General features: G+C 50.0%; 2 protein-coding genes across 2 annotated transcripts in view; one reads left to right on the plus strand and one right to left on the minus strand.

The window, feature by feature from the left end:
* The window catches only part of LOC149336694 (CMP-sialic acid transporter-like), a 150,968-nt gene that overhangs the window by 117,367 nt on the left and 11,565 nt on the right, over window positions 1-22,036 (minus strand). The gene's annotated exons all lie outside the window — the stretch shown is intronic.
* The window catches only part of LOC149336696 (uncharacterized), a 29,659-nt gene continuing 20,559 nt past the window's right edge, over window positions 12,937-22,036 (plus strand). Inside the window, exon 1 of the mRNA XM_089553050.1 lies at window positions 12,937-13,370. Within this exon, the coding sequence (XP_089409176.1) occupies window positions 13,218-13,370 (153 nt within the window). The 5' untranslated portion in view covers window positions 12,937-13,217. The remainder of the gene's footprint in view (window positions 13,371-22,036) is intronic.

Below are 22,036 nucleotides of genomic sequence, written 5' to 3' on the forward strand. Positions count from 1 at the left end.
AACCTGTCACAAATGAATGTAGGTACTCGCACTTACAACTACATCGCCGACTTTCTTGATAACCGTACAGCAGAACTTCACATTGCAGACCTCCACAGCGAGAAGATCACACTAGGCACCCGAGGAACACCACAAGGAGCAGTCCTATCTCCGTTCCTTTTCAACACTACAATGAGAGGCCTCCCTCCGCTCCTGGAAGAGATACCTCACATTAAACACTTAATATATGCCGATGACATTACCCTGTGGACCAACTCTGGCTCTGACGGGGAAATCCAAAACTCCCTCCAAACAGCAATCGATAAAGTACACTTCTTTGTACAGGCGAACGGACTCACATGCTCCTCCACGAAGTCCGAATTACTAGTCATCAGGGACAGACGAGCTCGCCTGCCCGTCCCCGACCCGCAAGAACCTATTGTGCTTCAAGTCGACACACATCCCATACCTCCGGTCCGCACCATCCGCGTTCTGGGTATGTTAATACAGAACAACACGCAAAACTCGGAGGCCATTCAGCGCCTCCGCACCACAGCTAATCAGATAAACGGCCTTATCCACCGCATCAGCACCCGCCGCAGAGGTATGAAGGAGGATGACCTCTGTCGGCTCACGCAAGCTTTCCTCATTAGCAGGATAGTCTACTCCTACCCCTACTATCACCTCCGCCAGAAGGACGAGGAAGCTGTGAACAGCATTATACGTTCAGCATACAAAGCGGCACTGGGGCTACCTCAGTACGCCAGCACACAGCACCTCCTCTAACTCGGCATCTACAACACGCTCACAGAACTCGCACAGAAGACCGCCCAAATCCACCGCCTCTCCCGCACTAAACACGGGCGGCTCATACTTGGCCGTCTCAACATCAGCCCCATAGGCGACGTCCACCCCACGACGCCCATTCCGATAGGGGTCTATAGCCGCCTAGTTATAAAACCAATCCCCAAAAACATGCTACCTGGCCGCCATGATACGCGCCGTCAGCTGAAGGCCCAAGCACTAGATGCCACATACCTTGCCGACGAACACGCAACATACGTAGATGCTGCACGGCAAAGTGCAAACACATACGTGGCTTGTGCAACCACGCCACAGTCTACTCTCGTCACCGCCGCCACAGCAGTAGCTCACTCTCCGACAGCGGCAGAAGAAACCGCCATCGCGCTGGCCATCGCTGACCAACGTACGCGCACAGTCCTCAGCGACTCCAAAAGAGCAATACAAAATTACTCGGCAGGTTTTATCTGCCACCCCGCTGCACGCATCCTTCGCGGCTGCACTCCCGACCATAAGATCAACCTGGTCTGGGTACTCGCCCACGCGGGAAACTCTGGAAACGAAGGGGTCGACCGACTAGCCCGAGGACTAACCAACCGAGCGGCCGGCCCCACGGACCCAGACGCTCTTGCCGAGGCTCCCCAGACCTTTGCCGAAATTACCCACCTCTACAGAGAGATGAGACGCCAGTTCCCGCCTCCGCACCCCGACTTGAATCGAGCGCAAGCCACCTTGCTCCGCAGGTTGCAGACACACTCTACCCTTAGCCATTCTAGACTTTCACTCATCACAGACGGGGAATACGACCCCGTCTGCCAAAATTGTTACCAGGGAGAAATCGCCACCCAGGCTCACATCCTCTGGGGTTGCGCGGGAAATCCGCCCTCTCGAACCTTACTGCTAGCTCCCTCCGAAGACGGATGGAACCAACTCCTCAGAAGGCCAGGCAAGAGCATCCAAATGGCACTCATTTCGTGGGCCCAGGAAGTCGCCCCCACCTGGGGGCCACACCAAGCCCACCTGCCCTAAATCCCGCCAATCTATGGCAATAAAGTTGTTTCTCTCTCTCTCTCTCTTTCTCTCCCAAGCGCTGTGGTAGATCTCCGTCTCTAAAAATATTGAATACTTAGGGATGGCAACAGAAAAAACGCTGCTATTTAAAACAGATGATGTTCTAGCAGTTACGAAGATTTTAACCGAGGTTTTAGTTGTGTTTGGCGCATCATAGCCTTTGGTGATTTTGCGCCGTAAAACACATTATAACTACTCCGCGGTGGCTCAGTGGTTAAGCTCGTCTACTGAGCCGGAGTACCAGGGTTCGAACTCGACCGCGGCGGCCGCGTTTCGATGTAGGCGAAACGCACAAGGCACGCGTGTGCTGTGCGATGTCAGTACACGTTAAAGATCCCCGATGGTCGAAGTTATTCCGGAAACCTCTACTACGGCACCTCTTTCTTCCTTTCTTCTTTCACTCCCTCTTTTATCGCTTACCTTAGAGCGAGGTTCAGGTGTCCACCGATATGTGAGACAGATACAGCGCCATTTCCTTTCCTCAAAGACCAATTTTCAATTTTCAACTAACTAACTAACTAACTAACTAACTAACTAACTAACTAACTAACTGACTGACTGACTGACTGACTGACTGACTGACTGACTGACTGACTGACTGACTGACTGACTGACTGACTGACTGAGTGAGTGACTGACTAACTAACTAAAGAACTAACTGGCTAACTAAATGTAAACAGCACCCACAAAACAAACAATAGAGTGGAGGGTAGTAACTATGTCCTTAGATTCTCTTCCAGGCAATTTATCCCACTCCACAGCAGCAAGAGCAGCGAAGAGCAACCCACCAATTCCAGACATCTTGAGGCCACACGTTCGCAGGATCTCCTATATATAATTAATTTGAATAGCTAGCCGAGCAAGAAAACAGTTATTCTCTACTGCATTTTTTTCATATCCCCCTTAACTTTCTTAATGCCGCATTCTCTGCAATTCCCTTTTAATTATTTTTTTGTATTTTATGCTGTGCGAAATTATTTTTTAGCTATTCCCTTTTGTCATTTTGGATTAAAGCCAGTTATACTTAAATGGCATAGGCCGGGACGCTTTATTCTTTTTATTATGTCCCACCACAGCAAAACCAAACCGGCAAGCAGACAAACTTCTACAATCCAGCACAGGTAATTATGGTCAGTAACAATGGCAAAGTGACGCCCGTATTTGTACGACCGTAACTTGTGCACTACGAACACAACCGCTAGTCATTGTCGATCAGTGGCCGTATATATACATACCCAACGATTCTGGACGAAAGCATTTTTGAGCAGAAAAACGTTTATGAGCGCAGTTTTTTCATACAATGCAAGATTTCGTTAAAACAGTCAATATATCAGCAGATCTCCCGTCAAGAGACCTGTATATTGCTGCTATTAACGTTTTTACTATCGTAAAAAGCGTTCCCCATTGGTCGTCTACGGCAGCTAGTCTTAGCTGTTCGATACGATCGATAGAAACACTATAAAAAAGAGGACGTTTTCTGCACATCGGAAGAATGGACCATTGTCTTCGATGTTTTCCTAACAATACCATACGATTATTCAATATTCAAGTTCTTTGTCCATACTTGTTGTACATCAGTTACTCTCGGATTTGGTTATTGTGCGGCTGGTATACGCTCTAACGTGTTCGGGCCTGCTATGAATCTGGACGAACACCCCGACGGCTCCACTGGCAACGGTGTGAATCTCAGTGGTAGCGTTGTAGGGTCAAAGGGACGCGAAAGTGGTGCACAGGTCAGGGAAAATTTCAACTAACTGAAAGGTGAATCGCATTCGGCAATCAACACAACGTGCGAGCCCTTATAAAGAAGAGAACAAAAAATTACGAGGAACTTTAGCGGCTAAAGTGCTGAAAGGCGAAAGCCTGAGTGCTGCATTCTGCTACGCGATTGTTCACTTCACATTTCGCCTTTAGGAGTGGAACGCGACAGCCTGTTATAGCGCTGCCACGGAGTCCATTGAACGCCACCACCCGTTCGGCGCGATGCCTTGCCCTTTGAACGCAACGCTTTTTAAGGACAGTAAATGGCGCAGTAATTCTCTGTCGTCTCGGTGGACACCTGAGCCGCACTGTACAGGAAGGGAGGAAGTGGAGTGAAAGAAGAAAGAGGGGCCGTAATGAAGAAAATGAAAATTGTATTTGAGGAAAGGAAATTACGCATTAACTGTCTCGCATATATCAGTAGACACTAGTCGAAAATTGTATTTCACGAAAGAAAGTTGCGCAGTAACTGTCTCACATATTTCGGTGGACACCCGTCAAAATTCGCGCGTGGTGACATCACGACAATTTGGACCAATCTGAAACGCGGACAAATACGCCTTGCTCGTCAGTAAATTGGTTTTTGAGGAAAGGAAATGTATCTGTCTCGCATATCTCGGTGCACACCTGAACCTCGCCGTAACGGGAAGGGAGGAAGATGGGAGTGAACGAAGACACCGTATTCACTAGACGCACCTTTGTTCATTCCAAACCATCGAGCTGGCATGGTGGTGGCGGTGGTGGTGAAAACATTTATTTCGAATGAACTGGAGGTATGTTTGGATCAGCCCGTAAGGGACCGATCCTTACAAACACTAGGTGGAGGTCCCTAGTATGGGACCCCAGTGGCGGTTGCCGCCGCCCGGGCGCGCCCGACTAAGGCTTGTTGGGCCTGTAAGTCGTGGCAGCCGAGCAGGGTCGCCTCCCAGTCCTCCCGGGTTGGGTTCGGGATGGGGGGAATAGCGGGGTTGGAGGGGCAGGCCCACACCATGTGATAGGTGTCAGAAGACACCGCACTACAGTGTGGGCAGCTGCCGCTAAAGGAGGGGTCAAAATGTTTTAGCGCTGCCGGGCACAGCAAAGTATTGGTGAGAAGGCGGAGAAGGAGCCGCTCATCCGCCTTCTTCAGGCCTTTACATGGGCTAGGGTAAAGGCGATGACAATTTTGATAATATGTTGTAATATCTTTGAATGTATAGACCGGATTAAAATCGGGTTCCTGATCGGATGGGGAGGAGAAAACAGCCCGGTGAGAGAGCGCGCGGGCGGCTGCGTCTGCTGCCTCGTTTCCTGCCAACCCCTGATGAGCAGGGGCCCATATGAGGTAACGGTGTGCGGGGTCCGTATCCCGTATGCAATTTTGATATATTCGATAGGCTAGGAAGGGAGTGCAGCCTTGTTCGACGTTCCGACAGGCCCCTCGCGAGTCGGTGATTATGTATTTTGAATTGGAATGTGAGGCCGCGAGAGCAATCGCGACCTCTTCTGCTTGTGTTGCACTGCGAGCTCTAAAAGTTAGGCCGTTAACTGTGTTGCTGTTGTGAACTACCGCGGCCGTGTACCATCCCCCATGGTGAGGGCCGGAGGCGTCCACGTAGTATACACCTGTTTTGTTGCCATAATATCGGGCTAGCGCTTCCGCTCGTGCCAGGCGCCGACCATTATGGTCTTCATGTGACATGTTTGCTGGAAGAGGCCGCACGTGGAGGGCACGTCTCCACAGTTCCGGGATGCGAAACCTATCTTCCATTGGAGGGGTGTGTTGGATATGGAGTCGAGCAAGAAGGCGGCGACCCGACTCCGTTAGCGACAAGCGCGTGTACTGGTTTGTAAGGTGCGCCTCCCGGAGCTCCCGGAAAGTATTCACCACCCCAAGAGCCATAAGCCGGCTGTTTGAAGTAGTGATAGGGAGGTCAAGGGCACGTTTAACAATTTTGCGAAGGGTGACCTCAAGGGCGTCCTCCTCTTGTTTCCGTAGGTGGAGATAAGGAGTCGTATAGAGAATTCGACTAGTTACGAAGGCGTTTGCCAGCCGCAAGGCAACCTTACTTCGTAACCCACCGCGTTTGTTGGAAACCCGGCGGACCATGCGGCCCACCTGGTCCCCCACCTTACGGAGTTTGGCCAATGTAGTGTCTGACCGCCTGTGTTTGTGGATGTAGAGTCCGAGTACCCGTATCTCATCACTTTCGCGTATGGGACCACTCTCAAGAGAGAGAGATATTTTAGTTGTGCACTTCTGTGAGGGGCGGAGGTGCACAAATTCCGATTTTTGAGGGGAACATTGAAGACCGCAGCGGCGGGCGTAGCGGTCTACTATCGTCGCCGCTGTTTGCAGGCTGGTTTCAATGTCTCCTGTGCTGCCCTGCGTGGCCCACAGAGTGATGTCATCAGCGTACAGGGCGTGCTGCACGCCGGCGACACCACTCAGCTGGGCCGGCAGGTGCATCATGGCCAGATTGAAGAGCAGCGGGGAAAGTACCGCGCCTTGAGGGGTTCCCCGCGTGCCGAGTAGGTAAGGACCATGGTCTCTATCTTGAATTAGAATGTAGGATTGACGATCCATTAAAAATTGGCTTATGTATTGGAATGTGTTGAGGCCACAGTCGGTGTGACTTAGGTTAGTGAGTATGATCTCATGTGTTACATTGTCAAATGCCCCTTTAAGATCCAAGGCGAGTACTACCCGGTCATTATGGGGGCATTCGAGGGGGTCAAGGACTTCCCGATTGAGTTGCAGGAGGACATCCTGTGCGGATCTGTGTGGGCGGAATCCGAACATGGTGCTCGCAAAGACTTGTTTGTGTTCAAGATATGTAGATAACCGATCCCGCACCATCGTCTCCATTAGTTTGCCCACGCATGAGGTGAGAGAGATGGGGCGGAGGTTATCTGTGTCAATTGGTTTGCCAGCTTTAGGAATAAATGTGACCAAAGCCGTTTTCCATTCGATTGGCAGGGGGGTGTCCCCGCGCCAAATCGCATTTATGTATTCCAGGAGGGACTGGTATGCCAAGTCGGGAAGGTTCGTCAAAAGCTTGACGGTGACCTTATCCCGTCCTGGCGCAGTGCCCCGTTTCATTTTGGCGAGAGCCGCCCGCAGATCATGGAGCTGGAAAGGTTGATCCAGCTCCGTGTTCTCTCTGCCTGCATAAGAGTACGCAGATCCACGGGGGTCTTGGGCTGTACACAGATACTGGTCCCGAAGTTTCTGTGCCAGTTGAGTCGTGTTGCCAGGAAAAGCGTGCAGTGCTCGCTGCAAATGTTTTTGTGTTTCGGATCGTGTTTGGGTTGGGTCGATTAGGGCTCGAAAGAGACGCCACGTGTTTCGGCTGGACATTTGTCGCGCGGCCGTGTTGCATCTATCTACCCAGTTGGAGTCGGCGAGTTGGGCCGCGTACTCTGCCGCTTTCTGGGTAAGCTCGGCAATTCGAGCTTTAAGCTTTCTATTGTGTTTCTGCCGTCGCCAACGGCGGACGAGGCTGCGACGGGCTTCCCAGAGGTGTAGAAGGTGGTTATCCACGTCCGTGACCGCCTCTGAGAGCTGGATGTGTGTTTCATGCGAGGAAAGGTGTGCCAGCAGCTGTTGGGACCATGCTGTGTAGCCTTGCGCGGAAATGGGTGTATTATCAAGTGAGTTAAAATTTTGCCTGAATTTCGTCCAATCTGGGATATGGGCTTGTGTTCTTGGACGCTTGAGGGGGCGTGTGCGTAGTGTAGTGTTAATGATGCAGTGGTCGCTACCGAGGGTCTCCTCGGTGTTGAGCCAGTCTGCGTGTCGTATGTTGCGAGTGAAGGTTAAGTCCGGACACGTATCCCGTGTCACGGAATTTCCTAGCCGGGTTGGGTGGACAGGGTCCGTGTGGAGGGTGAGGCCCAACGTGGACGCAAGCTCCGCCAGCTTACGCCCGCGCGACTCCTCCTTGCGATACCCCCACTGCTGACTGGGAGCGTTAAAGTCGCCCACAATCAGCAGGGGATCGCGGCCCGCTACTCTTAGCGCGCGGCTAAAGAGGTCCGCAAAAGTCACTCGCTTTAGTTTGGGAGAGCAGTACACGTTGAGTATATGCAACGGTGGGTCCCTGCGGCGGACTGGTAGGAGGGTCACCATTACATAAGAGTACTCTAGTTGGAGGTCGAGATCCACTAGGTTGGCTGTGTAGTCTTTGTGAACGAGAAGACAAGACGCGGGGTCCTGCTGGAACGTCGTGTAATTTGAAATTGTGGCGCCCAGGCCTGGCTCTTGGAGGGCAACCACGGCTGGTAAGGACTCGAAAGTTTCAACGTAGAGGCGGAAATTGGCCCGCTTAGTGCGGTCCTTAAAGCCTCTACAGTTCCACTGTGTTATTGAAGTTGACACGGCCGAATTGGATATGGCGGAACTCCTTTGATTAAGGTGTCTCGCCATGATTTAAAATTCTTGGGGGGGAGGAGGAGGGATTGGCTGCCTCAGAGCCAGCTACTTGCGCCATCAAGGGGGTGATGACGGAAGGAGCGGGGCAGCTGTCCTCATTGTCCGAATCAATAATCAGACGGTTGAATTTTGAAGGACGGGATACGTCCCTAATGGGCCCCGTCCGACGGAGGAGGCGGGGGTTGTCCAATATGTGTTTTGATACTACCGCGGGGATGGCAGATTTGACCTTGGTCAAAATTTGGTCCATGGCGGTCTCGATCATAGATCGTAATTTAGAGGTTAAGCGCTCCTCCAGCGCGGAGATGGCTGTCACGAGGGCAGGCGAGATCTCCGCGTCGCTCTCCATTGCGTCCGAGTTCTGCGGGCTCGGAGCGGCGGACGCCAATTTTGATTCTAAATTTTGAATTTTGTTGAGCAAAAGCTCATTCTGTGCCCGGAGCACGTCGATCTGTTTTTTGTATTCCGCATCGAGTGCGGAGACGGTAACTGGGGAGGAGGGGGAATGGGAGGAGGAGGAGGCGATCTCAGCCCAGCTGCTCACCTGTTGTTTGCCGTGTTGAGACGCTGATGCCCGGGCGCCGGCAGCGCCATTTGTCTTGAGCGCCGGGAAGTGGCCAGCGTCCCTGCCGCTGGCCGGTGGCGGTGGGGGCGTAGTCTTGTTCCCGGGTGGTGACTTCACCGAGGATGATGATGATGACGTTTTGTTGTCGATGCCGTCAGCTCCACGCGGCGTTCCGCCACCGGCACCTGAATTGGGATGACTTGCCTGCCGGCCAGGTCGCTGTTTTCCAGGGAGCTCTGGGCGCCTAGTCTTGCGGCCGGGCACCTTGAGCTGCCTGAATTTCCCCGTGCAGTCCCGGGAGTTGGTGGCGTGGGCTTGCCCACAGACTGCACAGGACGGTGTGCACTCATGCGGTGTCTTCACCCCGTCGACGGTCGACACCGCACTGCCACAAAGGCCACACTTTTGATCCGGGCAGGGGCATGTGTCCGCTCGGTGTCCCACGGTGCCGCACCGCACGCAGGCCGGGATCGTTTTCTTATATGTACGCACAAGGGTGACTTCCGAGTTGTAATGAACGTATCGCGGCACCACTTTGCCCACGAAGGTGAGCACCGCGACGTCTGATTTTCCAAGCTTGCGGATATCGGCAAGCTCTCCAGCACGCCACTGGATCTTGTTTTGCAGGGACTCACTGGTCTCGTGCTTGGCCACGGTGATGACGCCGCGGCACACGTCACCAGTGAGCTTCAACTGGCCGTACATAGAGAGCTGGCCTTTCGGTGTTGTTAGTTCGAAGTCCCGCAATAGCTTGTCTGCGACGTGCGGCTCTCGGGTGCCTGCCACGATCAGGTTTTGCTCCCATGTGGGGAGCAGGCTGAGCGATGCTGCGGCCTTGGCGCCCAGGTAGGCCGCGAACGCTGCTCCCAGCTCACCATGTTGAAAGACATCCTTCAGAGCGACGGTCACCCGGGGCTTCAGGATGATTACGATGTCTTCGGGATGAAGCCGCGGCAGCGGCTTTGGTTTCCAAGCAGGTCCCTGGGGCCCACCGTGAAGCGCTGCAGCGCGCGCAGCAGCGTTGTGCCGTGTTGAGCGGCCTGGCGACGTGGCGTCCGCTTTCTTGGAAGCGTTCCGCTTGCGGGAGCGGCGTTCCACTAGCTTGAATAACTTCAAGTTCTCGATGGGCGCAGAGGCCGGGCTATCAGGCGCTGGATTTGCTGGAACCTCGGACCAGGCCATGGCGTCCGGGTCGTAGCCACGTTGCAGGTTTGGCGAAGCCATCTTGCCGCGGGTGGGCGACTCACTCACGGCCGGGCGCCGCCGTAGGCGCTAGGCCCAGCGCCGCCGCCACGACACCTAAGTGAAGATCGGCTCTAAAAGGCCTAAATTTTGCCCCACCTGTGTGCGAGAGGTATGCACAGGTAGCTGACGACTTCGGGAAGCCAGACGCGGCTGTGTTGACGGGGTTGCGGTCGAAGATACGTGGCTCCAGCCGAAAATTGGCAGAGCCGATGCACCGGAATGGTAGCGTGCTCGACTCGCACTCCGGAGACCGGGGTTCGATTCCCAAGCTCGGCCAATTTCTTACTCGGTTTTATTTATTTATCTGGTCTGACTAGAAAGGTTAATTGGACTAATTGGTAAAGTAAGCAATTAACTAAACTTACTTGGAGCATCACTATCCGATCCATTTAATTGGTTGCATGGTTAATAGCCAAAGTACAATTGGCCCAGTTTGAAATTCGCGCACTGTGACGTTACGGCTGTTTCGACCAACTGAAAAGCGTGACATTTCTGTCGACCGCTCCTGCTTACAGCGTTGAGGCATTAAAGGCTTCCGCCTTAATAGGTGAGCAAGCTGCGCAAATGCAGGAATGACGAAGGGGACATACGATGAGAGGCCGAGGAAACTCACTGGAGGTTTTAAGTCGATCGCTGTTAACGTTATACCGTTAAGGAGCTGGTGTCGCAGGAAACCCGGCGACGTCGGCGTCATTGACCGTTAGCGAAGAATCCATAGAAAAGCAAACAAGGAGGCAGGTGGGGCCACCTAGGTCACGTGATCTTGTGGTCTGATCACAAACTGCCCACCTGCTTGTGAGAAAACTGACGGACGTGGCAGGTGGCAGTTAGATTAATGATTGGTCATAGAGGTTGCTCGGGAAGAGCAGCTTGGGTTTTGCCCCACCGATGGCTCCGCTTAATAGAGGCACCTGCCAGGGCAGTGGTGCACCGCTTAATCCCTGCACCACAGAGCAAGGAGTGGCATGATGACTCTCAGCGATCTATGAATGTACTTTCTGCTTTTATGGGAATCAACCCATTGCGCTATTGCATCATACCTTTAAGGCGGAGCTAAAGTGTTCCCTCCATTTTTTTAGCCCCGCCGCGGTGGCTCAGTGGTTACGCCGTTCGGCTGCTAACCCAAAAGACGCGGGTTCGATACCAGGCCGCGGCGGCCGAACTTCCATGGAGGTGAAATTCTAGAGGCCCGTGTACTGTTGCGATGTCAGTGCGCGTTCAAGAACCCCAGGTGGCCGAAATTTTTGGAGCCCTTGACTGCGGCGTCCCTCATAGCCTGAGTCTCTTTTGGAAGTTAATCCCCCCCCCTCCCCCCATAAGCCAAACCAAATCCAGTTTGTTTTTTTAAATCTCGGTCTGCAACAAGCATCTGCGGATCAGTGCGGATACTGGCCTTGTCGATGTGGAATCCAAAGGCAAGAGTCGTTACGTGGCGTGATAGCATGAAAGCATTGCACAAGCCTTATGAAGTAGACAGCTCATGAAGCCGAAGCATGCGCCCCCAATCTAAACGTAGACAAAATCTACACAGCCAGTTGAAAAATCAGCGTAGTTTGAGTGGTAGACAAATGCATTTACTTCGGTCAGTATCCGCCTCAAAGTGATTGGCATATTCCGATTTATGCTGACTAGCATCCACTGTGGTATGTTGTCACGCCACTCCTAAGGTATATGCTTATGGATTCCGGGCTCCATCGCTAACACCGCTGTCTGCTTCAGAGTGACGTCAGCATTCTGAGGCATCGAGCCCCAGAGTCCACGACCTCGGCCCTCATCTCCTCGGAAAGAAACTTAGGCATTCGTGAACTTGATGCTTAATGCTCTTTTTGCGTCTCTTAGGCCTCTGAGGTTCCACTCGGCATTTATATTAAATTTTTTTCTCTAAATATTTTATTCAGACTTAAAGGAAACAAATCAGATTTTCAATGTGTAACTGTTACTTTTTTGCAAGCATGTACCAAATTTTGCAAAAGCGTTAACTTGCTTAAAGACAGCAACACGCTGATTTGTGAAGAAATGTGCTAGAGTCCATCGGTTGATGCATTTTTTTCGCAGAGGTATTTGATGCCTGAAACGCAGTATAAAGTAACATATTTACTTTTGGCGAAATCTCTCTACACGACTATTTCAAAGGACGTGCAGACAAGTGCACTGTTTTATCGAAAATGATTCACTCTGGTAACCAGTTGGTATAAAAAAAACACTCCTGTTGCTATATTTGAAGTACTTCTGAAACAAAGAGATCAGTGCTAGCTGTGGCGCAATTTGTGAAGAAAGCTTCCAGTTCGATACGTGGTCAACTGTACACATCCTGTTCGAAAAAAAAGTTACTTATTCTCAGAGCGCTCAAGCAAAGCCGCAATCGCTTAGGAGCTGGCCAAAGAAGAATAGCTAGTTCGTGCGCTTCGCTGATTTGCACTTTCGAATGTATGTACAACAGGTCAAACTCTGCAATGCGTGCGAATGTCCAACGCGCTTGTTTCGTTCCTTACATTTCTGCCCAAATATCGTTCGCCGCTTTGCCCGTTTAGCGAGCCTACACGATCTCCTCCACTTTGCTGCACAGCACGTATACGCTGTAGCACTTACGCTGCAGTCTACACCGGAAACGAAAGAACGCAACACGCGATACCGGCAGTTAACGGCTACCGGTTCTATCACGCCCTGTCCGTTTGTCGGCCACGTATCAAGGACTCGTCAAACGGCACATCCGTTCCCAAAGGCGGCATCGCGCAAAGCTGAGGGAAAAAAAAAAAAAAAGGCAAACACAGACAGCGATCCACATCCTACGCCTCGCGCAACATCCCCCGATTCCAGTCTTCTCGGCGTCCTTTTCTTCAAGGTAACGCCCCCGTCGGCGCAATCCGCGGTGGAAAACGTCGGACCGCCGCTCCGGAAGTCACTTTATATCAAAACCCATTCCTCCTCCTCCTCTGAGCACTTTAATGACGGCTCAGAGGCGGGAAAAGGGTTCAACTCTCTCTCTCTTTTTCTCTCTCTCTCTGATATTGCCGCGGCTGATGCCAAGGGGAAGGCAAGAAAAAGCTCTCCGCCGGTATGTATTTTTCTTTTTGTTTTTGGAGAGCGCGCCGCCGCGTAGGCTTGTTCGGCCTCCGTCGCTTGCCCTCCCTTGAGTTTGCTGTTTTTTTTATTTTCGTCTTGTACAAAGTGGCGAGGAGACGCGGCGTACTACTATACGGTACGTGCGTCGAAGGCTGGCGGGTCGCTGCGAAGTTCGTCGGTACACTCCGCAACTCGACCCTGGTGAGTGCGAGTGGAAGCATCTGACGAAGCAGTCATACGGTCTAGCTAAGCCGGACGACAGACCGACCGGTCGTGTTTTCTTCGTGGGTCGTATACGGCGGGATCGAGCTTTCAACGATGGGGAGCCTTCGGAGTGACGCACGGTGCGTTCTCGGTCTGATCGTCCTCGGAGCCTGCGTGTTCGCCCAGGAGCTGCAATTCGAGCTGACCGCCGACGTCGACGACAACCACGAGCAACATGACATCTTGTTCCGGCAGAGCCCGAGACAGGTGGGCGAAGTGCAGCGGTTATTTTAACGTTTATTTTTTTTTAAAGTAATCATTGAGGCTTCGAGCTTGTTAAGTGATGTGGGGTTAGCACAATGAAAAGCCTGGAGCGCTATGCTGACTTTTTCGTCATAGTAACGCTTAGAATGTTTGGTTTCTTGTTGATCCCATTCTTATTATCACAGTCCCACGACTTCTATTGTGGTCTCTGTCACTGAAGGCGAGTAGGTAGAAATGAACCAACTCCAAAATACAACAATATTCCTCAAACCATGGAATTAAGCGCGGCAAAAAAAGGCGCGCGCCATCTTACGTTACCCTAAGCAGGATAACAGGTTGAGTCACATCCACAAATTGTTCGCTCTTCATGAGTTGCCGTAATACCTGATTGATTCTACATACATTTTTAATTTGTTTTGTTGCCATCATCTTCGTTCGCGCGAGCTCTCAGCGCTGTAGAGATTAGTTTCCACAGGGCTGCGAACTCAGCTTTCGGCGCGGAATTCTCGGCTCCTTTTTTTCTGTTCATCTGTTACAATTTCTAACCGGCAGTTTCCTGGCAAAGGACGACTATTTTCTTGCCTGGAATGCACACAGCAGTCAGTGCAAGAATTTCTCATATTTCAGCTTAAAGCATAGTCATTGTCATCATCACTACCACAATAAACATCATCATCAGTCCTGTAACTCACTGCATGTTCAAACGCCTGTCCCAATGATCTCCAATTTGCCCTGTCATTAGCGCTACGCTGTACAGAAAAGCTTTGCTGACGCCACTATTAGATGAAAGAAAATAATTTCATCGATAAATAACACTTAATTTAATTGAAATAACGAAACATAAAATTATGGCTCATGAAGCCAACTTAAAGTAGAGAGCAGCTCTTTTCGATTGGTGCTATTACGTGCAATACAGACGGCAGGAATGGCAACTCAGTCCATTTGTGTTATCAAAGGATTACCAAATCGCCACAGACTACAATAAAATTCTTTTCTCAATGTATTCTTGAAAGCAAAGAGGCAGTGTCAGCTTCCAGACACTGAGAAGGCACGCTGAAGGATAACTAGCCGCAAAAGCTCGTCCTACAGTTAAGTTCACCTGATATGGACAGATTGCGCATATTGCTACTAAGACGTGGGTTCCAGCCCGGCCTCGGCGGTCGAACTTCGATGTAGGCGAAACTCTAGAGGTCCGAGTACTGCGCGATGTCAGTGCACGTGAAAGAACCGCAGGTGGTCGAAATTTCCGGAGCCCTTCACTACGGCGCCACTCATAGCCTGAGCCGCTTTGGGACGTTAAACCTCCATAAACCATAATATCGCTACTGATTCATTGTTTTGTTTGAGTATGTATCCGCAGCTTTATCCTTCTTAGACGTCCAGAAGTTAACCTAGCTTGTTAATTTGATTTTCACAATATCAACAGTTGCCTCATTAACGCTACCAGTTTTCTTAAGTTGGTCCAGTGTTCTGAACATTTATAAGACGTGTTCAGTGCCTGGGCGTTCCGGTGGTAAAATAACGAGGAGCACCGAGATGATTCATTTGGCGGCTATTAAGCCAGCATGAGAGCATCGTTGTTTCATAAACGATGTTTACACTGAGCACGGCGATTCCCTTTCCCTTTGCGCGCGAGGATTACGTTCGTAGAATTGAAACGTAGACGAGTCTAAGCGCCCCTGACGCTAATGTCAAGTTTACGCTCGTCTTAAGCAAGTCTACGGGGCCAGCGAGAGGGCTTCCCCTTGCCTCATGAGACGACGTTAATTGCTGTCCTGTCGTAGACAGCACGTGTGCGGCTGTCTAGCGCGTACTGTGTAATGTCGCGAACATGTTTCTCGCGCCAGCGTCGGTGAATTAGACGTGAAAGCGGTTTGCGCGTCTTCGGAGGAAAAACGTGACACTCGCTTGACGAATACCGACGCACCGTGCACCCTTTCGGTGTATTACCATTACGTCGCCAAGTAGGAACATGGTGTCAACTCAGTCCTCAGTGAGCGGCGTGAGTGGTTAACGGGGAAGTCCACTTTTCTACCTTCCAAATGATACGCCATTTGATGCAATTATCGCCACTCAGTCCTCTATACGTATTCCTTCAAATGCTTCCGAACTGCGCAGCCAAATTACTCCTGGGCTACGAAAACGGAACAATGGAGCTTTCTGTAACAAAGTTGATCCTTTTAAGGTTTCAAATTTATTTCGGAACGCCAACACGTGGTCTTCGTTACTTTATTGAATTTAGCGAACATTCGAAACACCCCTGACGTATGCGGGCGTCCCAGCCGCTTTCTCGTATCGACAGGCAAAGCGTCACAACCCCGTGAAACAGCACCTTAGCACTGTCGAGTTTTGCGGTACAAGCACGTATTTCGACGTACGGTTCTCTAAGGCGACAAGCTCTGCTGTAATAAATTGTTCTACTTTCCTTTAACGTAGCTTTGCAATACTCGTAGTGCAGTGCAACTTCTTTGCCAAAGTTTTACAACAATCAATTCGTCTCAAAACAACCAAACTTCTCCACTATGTGTCAAGCGTGCGCATGGCAAGAAAATGTTTGCTACATTCGAATCGGAGCGAAAAGGGCAGATTTGTGCTGCGTAGAATACGACGGTGAGCAGGCAGTGCCGCGGGACGGAGCAGATGAAAGTTGATGAAGACGACGCTCTCCATGCACAGCGCGAGAGTGTGGTGCAGTTCAACACGAAGCGTGTTGGCTGCGGCGATAGCCTAGGGGTCTCGCTGGGCCCCGGGTTCGACTCCCAGTCATGGATATTGATTCAGTTTCATGCTTTGACCTCTAACTCAGCTGAGGGTGAAATCTACACGGTCCGCGATTGACGCCCGAGGTCCCGTAGTGAAGCTATCGCTTCAAAAAAAAAAAAGAAAAAAAGAACCGAGACATAGGAACCGCGCAAACGCTGGGCTCGACTGCTGTAGGCATTAACTCCCACCAATGGCAGCACTTTTTGTGTTGAATTAGAGGTGCAGTGAGCTGCAATGTAGGCGCCGTGTGATGAATTCCACATATTTAGTTGGCCTGTCTCCACAAGATGCAGCCACTCTTGTCTCATTGGCCACAGAAACACGCGATACTTTTTTTTCTACCGCGAAAGCACTATCGCGATGGGTAAATACCGAGGAAGATCAGGCGATGTTTGTATGCTTGCGGCGTTTGTGGATTTGCGCCAAGTCAAATAAAGAAATAAGAGTAAATCAAATAAATATCAGCAACTCGGATTCGAACCCGCGGTGGCGTGAATAGATCAAGCAGTGGCCACTGCAGGTTTCAAGCAGTGGCCACTGCTTGAAACCACTAGGCTTTCGTCACAGCCGAACACGTCTCGTGTTAAACTGGAACACGCCTTCGCGCTGTGTACTGCCCATCGTCTTCTTCAACTAATACTGCTATCAAAATAATATTCGCGGTTTGAGCTATGTGTCGGCAGTGACACAGAGAGATATGCGCTCCGTGCGTTGTAGCGGGCAACGTTGCGGCAGAAACAGGGCACTAGAGCAGTACGCGTCGGCGGTGACAACACTGCTGCAGAAACGATCCACTGGAGCATAGGCCGCTGGCAAATGTTCTTTTAACTGGAACTGGCGGTGATGAAAAAGTTGAAGACTCGCATAACTGGCTCCCTGGGTGAGTGCACATCTCAATCGCGCTTTCAGCTACGTGGCGGGAGTGTTCATCTGCAAAAAACTGTGATTTCGCGCAACATCTCGTGCTTAGCAGTGATAAACCGCTACCCATTTTGTTTTCTGGATTTTACTGTTTTCGTTTTTGCTGTCGTGATGCTTTGATTTCTGGTGATTGGGTAGCATAAACTCGTGCAGATAAGCTACCCGAAATCATCAACTGGAAGTGCTCTGGAGACTCGGTATTTCCTCGATTCCTGAAAATAGTATCAACCAAGAATATAGTCCAAGCCTCCCTCCTCCCCCCCCCCCCCCCCCCCCACCGGGGGCTTGCGTAGCACTCTAATGGCAGGGCGAACATGCTTACGTTGAATACGCCGGCGCGTGGTTTATCTCGCGCAACATGAGCTACAAATCACCGCTGTACAAAAACCTCCCAGCACATCCGGCCCCTCAGAAACAAAAAAATAAGCGATGAAGTGGCAGCCCGACTATGCGTTTCACAGCCAAGCTGACTAGAACGCCGGAAGATCAGCAAGCAACGTCTAACATCTGCGGTGAAAATTTGCCTAGGGCCATTTGTAGCACGCAAAAGGCGAACATAATTATGTAGTCTTTCTTTTCAGGCGCTGCATAGTAGACCGCTACAGCTGGGGTGGTTTCGCAAGTGTAATAAGAAAAGTACGAGCGCCCGGCTGCAAGCGCTTAAACACGTTCTCGAAAATACGAGCTTTTTATACGAATTTTTATGCCTTCCTTTTAATTTTTCCTCCTCCTTTACGAGCTTGTAATCGAGACTAAAAGAGCCCACCTTACCTATTGTTGGTGGCAAATGTCTCTATTAGATTATGCGCCGTTAATTATCTTTACCATCCGCGCACAATTTATTTGGTGCTTCTATTCCGAAATGAGACAGGGTTATATACTTTGTCAGGGATGGCTGTGTTTGTTGGGGGCCAGGTCGCACACCCCTTTTCTTTTCAGTTAGAGCTCAGTGAGCAGCAATGTAGTGGCCGTGTGAGGAATTCCACATTTTTAGTTGTGCCACACAAACACGCAATATATGTGTGTACACACACACACACACACACACACACACACACACACACACACACACACACACACACACACACACACACACACACACACACACACACACACACACACACACACACACACACACATATATATATATATATATATATATATATATATATATATATATATATATATATATATATATTGTAGCGTGCAACGCGAAAATAGAACACCGGAGCAGAGACAAAACTGCGGCGGACCCTCAGTGGCCAAGCGCGCGAGCGAGAGCGAGCTAACTTCTTCCTCTTCTCGTGCATGCACTACTTCTTTCTCTTCGAATGCATGTATCAATATATATATATATATATATATATATATATATATATATATATATATATAAACGTAATTCGGTTGAGACACGGTAGAAAAACAACAACTTTATTCTCACGTTTCGACCAGGGTCTGGCCTTCGTTAGCATGTTCACTCTGACGAAGGCCAGACCCTGCTCGAAACGTGAGAATAAAGTTTTTGTTTTTCTACCGTGTGTCAACCCAAATTACGTTTATGTTCTACCGGATCCATCCGATCTTCACACCCTTCTATATATATATATATATGAGAGAAGCCAACAGCCACAGAAACCAAGGAGCACAGGAGATTTTTTATTTATTTTTTTATTTATTTATTGTGGTGTTGATCAAGTAAGAATATTACTGTCGCTTAAAGCTAATTGATTAGAAAAGCAGAAGAAAAAACAACCACACGCGGCCGGTGGGATCCGAACCCACGACCTCCGAATTACGCGTCCGGTGCTCTACCTCTGAGCTACGGCGACGGCTGTCAAACCTTCTGCTTTCGGGGGTATTTATGTTTACAAATAACCTAACCTCGAGAGTGTTCATCAGCGCCACCCACGTTCGTAAGCGGCGGACGTGGAACGTCCTGAGTTACCGCTGGTGTGACGTAGAACGCCATCGAACGGCGAAGGTGGAAGCTGTGTGAGAACCCTCTTATGCTTCCTATGGCATCAAGGCTGCCAGAACCGAGGCCCTCGCTAAGCAATTAAGCAAACAAGGGAAGGGGAATGAGGGGCTCGTTATAAATATGAGAGAAGCCAACAGCCACAGAAACCAAGGAGCACAGGAGATTTTTTATTTATTTATTTATTTATTTATTTATTTATTTTTTGTGGTGTTGATCAAGTAAGAATATTACTGTCGCTTAAAGCTAATTGATTAGAAAAGCAGAAGAAAAAACAACCACACAACCATATTTAGGTTGCGAGAGCATAAAGTATTTGACTGCTTACAAGAGTATATAGCGAAGTATACGCTTCGTTAAAGGAAACATATTTATTCGACTCGACGTTGCGATCGGAAGACCGATCTTCGTAAGCCGTTTTGTATATGATCGTGTATTGATCGTAAGCCGTTTGTATATGCAGCATTCAGACGAAGTCGATGATAAAGTGTTTCCAGATGTCGAAGAATTCTGGGTGAGAGTCTTGATCTAAGATGTGGGTCCATTGAGTAAAGAAATTGGTACTGTTATGTCGGCAAACTCCAAAGACAGATACGTTTCTTCGGAAGCAAAACTTTTAGCCATTTGGGAAGCATCAGATTTCGTGAAAAAAGTTAGAATGTATCTCCGATGTTGATGGGCCTTACAGGCCGCTTAATCTGCTTTTTCATTAGCCAGAATGCCACAGTGAGCAGGTACCCACTGAAATGTTATGCAGTGGCCTGCGGCAATAGCTAAATGATGTAGATATCCGATGTCCAGGGAAACTGGCTGGTGATTCGTTTTCTTCAGCAGGTTGGCCAGGATCTGCAGAGATGCTTTTGAATCTGTGAAGATAACCCAACGGCCGGCGGTTCGGCGCAGGATGTAAGAAACAGCTTCCTTAATGCCGTGAAGCTCAGCTGTCGTAGAGGATGTCCTCCGCTGCAGCCGGTAAGAAAGGGCATCCTGTTGAGGGCACATAAAGGCCACATGAAGAGGTTTTTTTAGTAGTTGAACCATCCGTGAAGATATGGGTGTGCTGCCTATATTCCTCCGTTAAGTAGGCGAGAGTAGCTTGCAGAAGTGGTCCCTGTGGCATGCGGCTCTTTGCATTCACACCTGGAACAAACTTCTTCACTTTTAGAAGAGAGAGTCCATGGAGGAAAGGCCAGAGGTAGTAGTTTCTATGGCTGATTAATAGTGGGGATGGGCAGGAGCTGCACTGCCTGGCCAAAGCTAGAGTTGCTGTGAGTTAGGTGGACACGGTGTAGGAAGTGCTTCTTCCCTTGCAGGACATGGCGGAGATGGGTACGCATAGTCTCCTGGGCGGCAATTACCTCTGGTGGGAGACATCCTGCCTCCGCTACTGTTCCTGATGCAGAGGAACCCTTTGGGAGGCCAAGGCATATTCGCAGGCAGTTGTTCCGTGCGGCAATGAGAGTCTTATTGCTTGATGTAGATAATCTTTGAAACACTGGTAGACAGTAGCGCAAGGTTCCTTCAACGTAGGCTTTTTCAAGCAGAAGCATTGATCGGCGGCAGCTGCTACCCCACCTTGTTCCCGCCATGAACCTAAACACTTGCGATGCTGCAGTGATCCTCTCGCAGAGGTTTTTGATCTGAGGTGTCCATGACAGATTATAGTCGATTACAACACCCAGAAATCGCTGAGATCGTACATATGGTAGCGATCGTCCGCCTAGGAGCAGCGGATATCGGGGCATCGTTTTTCTTGTAAACGCTATTACAACACTCTTCTGGCGAGAGACGAACACCTCTGGAAGCCAGGTACATCGAAATGTGCAATAGCGCTCTCTGTAGACGTTGCTGGGTGATATAGCGCGAACGTGATGCGGTCCAGATGCAGATATCATCAGCATAAATTGTTATACGGATCCCTCGCGGAAGGTTTCTTCTTATGTGTATAAGGACAATATTGAACAGGAGAGGGCTGAGCACCGCTCCCTGTGGTACGCCCCTCTAGAACGAAGTAAAAGATTGGCAGCTTTTCTTGTCTGAGGAGCTATGATAAAACACACATCGTGGAGCTAGCGTGTGCCCATTAGGCGGAAATAAATCCGTCAGATTCCGATTTTGATGCTGCCTGCGTGCGCTCAGCCCTATTTGATAATTCTGGAAAACAAATTATGCATATTTTCGCAAGGAGGACGTCCCAGTTTTTCCCCGCAATTGTCTCTTCCCCACAGCATACCGTACACTACACGGAGGAAGAAAAGAACACAGGAGAAGCGGTTACGTCACATTTTTTGAAGCCGGCTCCCCCCTGCTCCCCCTTCCCCACACACACACTTGGCCGCCGTCTCAACGCCCTTGCGCATGCGCAGCAGGCAGTGCAGCAGACGACGCCGCTGCACCCAGCGTTGCTATTGGCTGTGCCGTCTGCCAAAGACTCCCAGCAGTCCTTGCGAAAGCGCTTGGCTTCTGGCACACTTTTTGGCGTGCAGCTCGGATAGCGAGGGCCTTTCCCGAGTTTTCCTTCCTCCATGATACACCACAACGATGTCGGGCTGCCATCACTAACGGCTGAATTAGGGAACAGCACGCTTCCGGAATTAACGGTCACATTCGCAGCAAACCCAAGCTACATTATCAAATACTGTTCTGATTGTTTAGGCGGCGCCTCTGGGGTGTCAAATCCACGTTTATGAATGATGCTTACGCCAGTGATTAATGCTTCTTGATTACCGTGAGCTCCCAAACATCGATGATTAAATTCTCCGGTTAAGGTTTATTGCGCGAAGGTAATTAAACCTCTGAGAAAAAAAAATATTCGAAAAACAAACCGTTAACGCTTCACCTCAACCCAAAGGTATAAAAGTACTCTTTTTAGGAACCACCGTTTAGCGGAGAATGCCCTCCTGATGTTAGGAAGAGGCGGCTGGGATCAAACCAATGATCCGGAAACTTGAGAGTCGTTACAAAAGCAAACTATGTCCGTGCAACTCTTGATCGGATACGGCTGCGAAGC

This window comes from Amblyomma mixtum, chromosome 7, assembly GCF_055824585.1.
Source record: "Amblyomma mixtum isolate Tamu chromosome 7, ASM5582458v1, whole genome shotgun sequence".
Lineage (NCBI taxonomy): Eukaryota > Metazoa > Arthropoda > Arachnida > Ixodida > Ixodidae > Amblyomma > Amblyomma mixtum.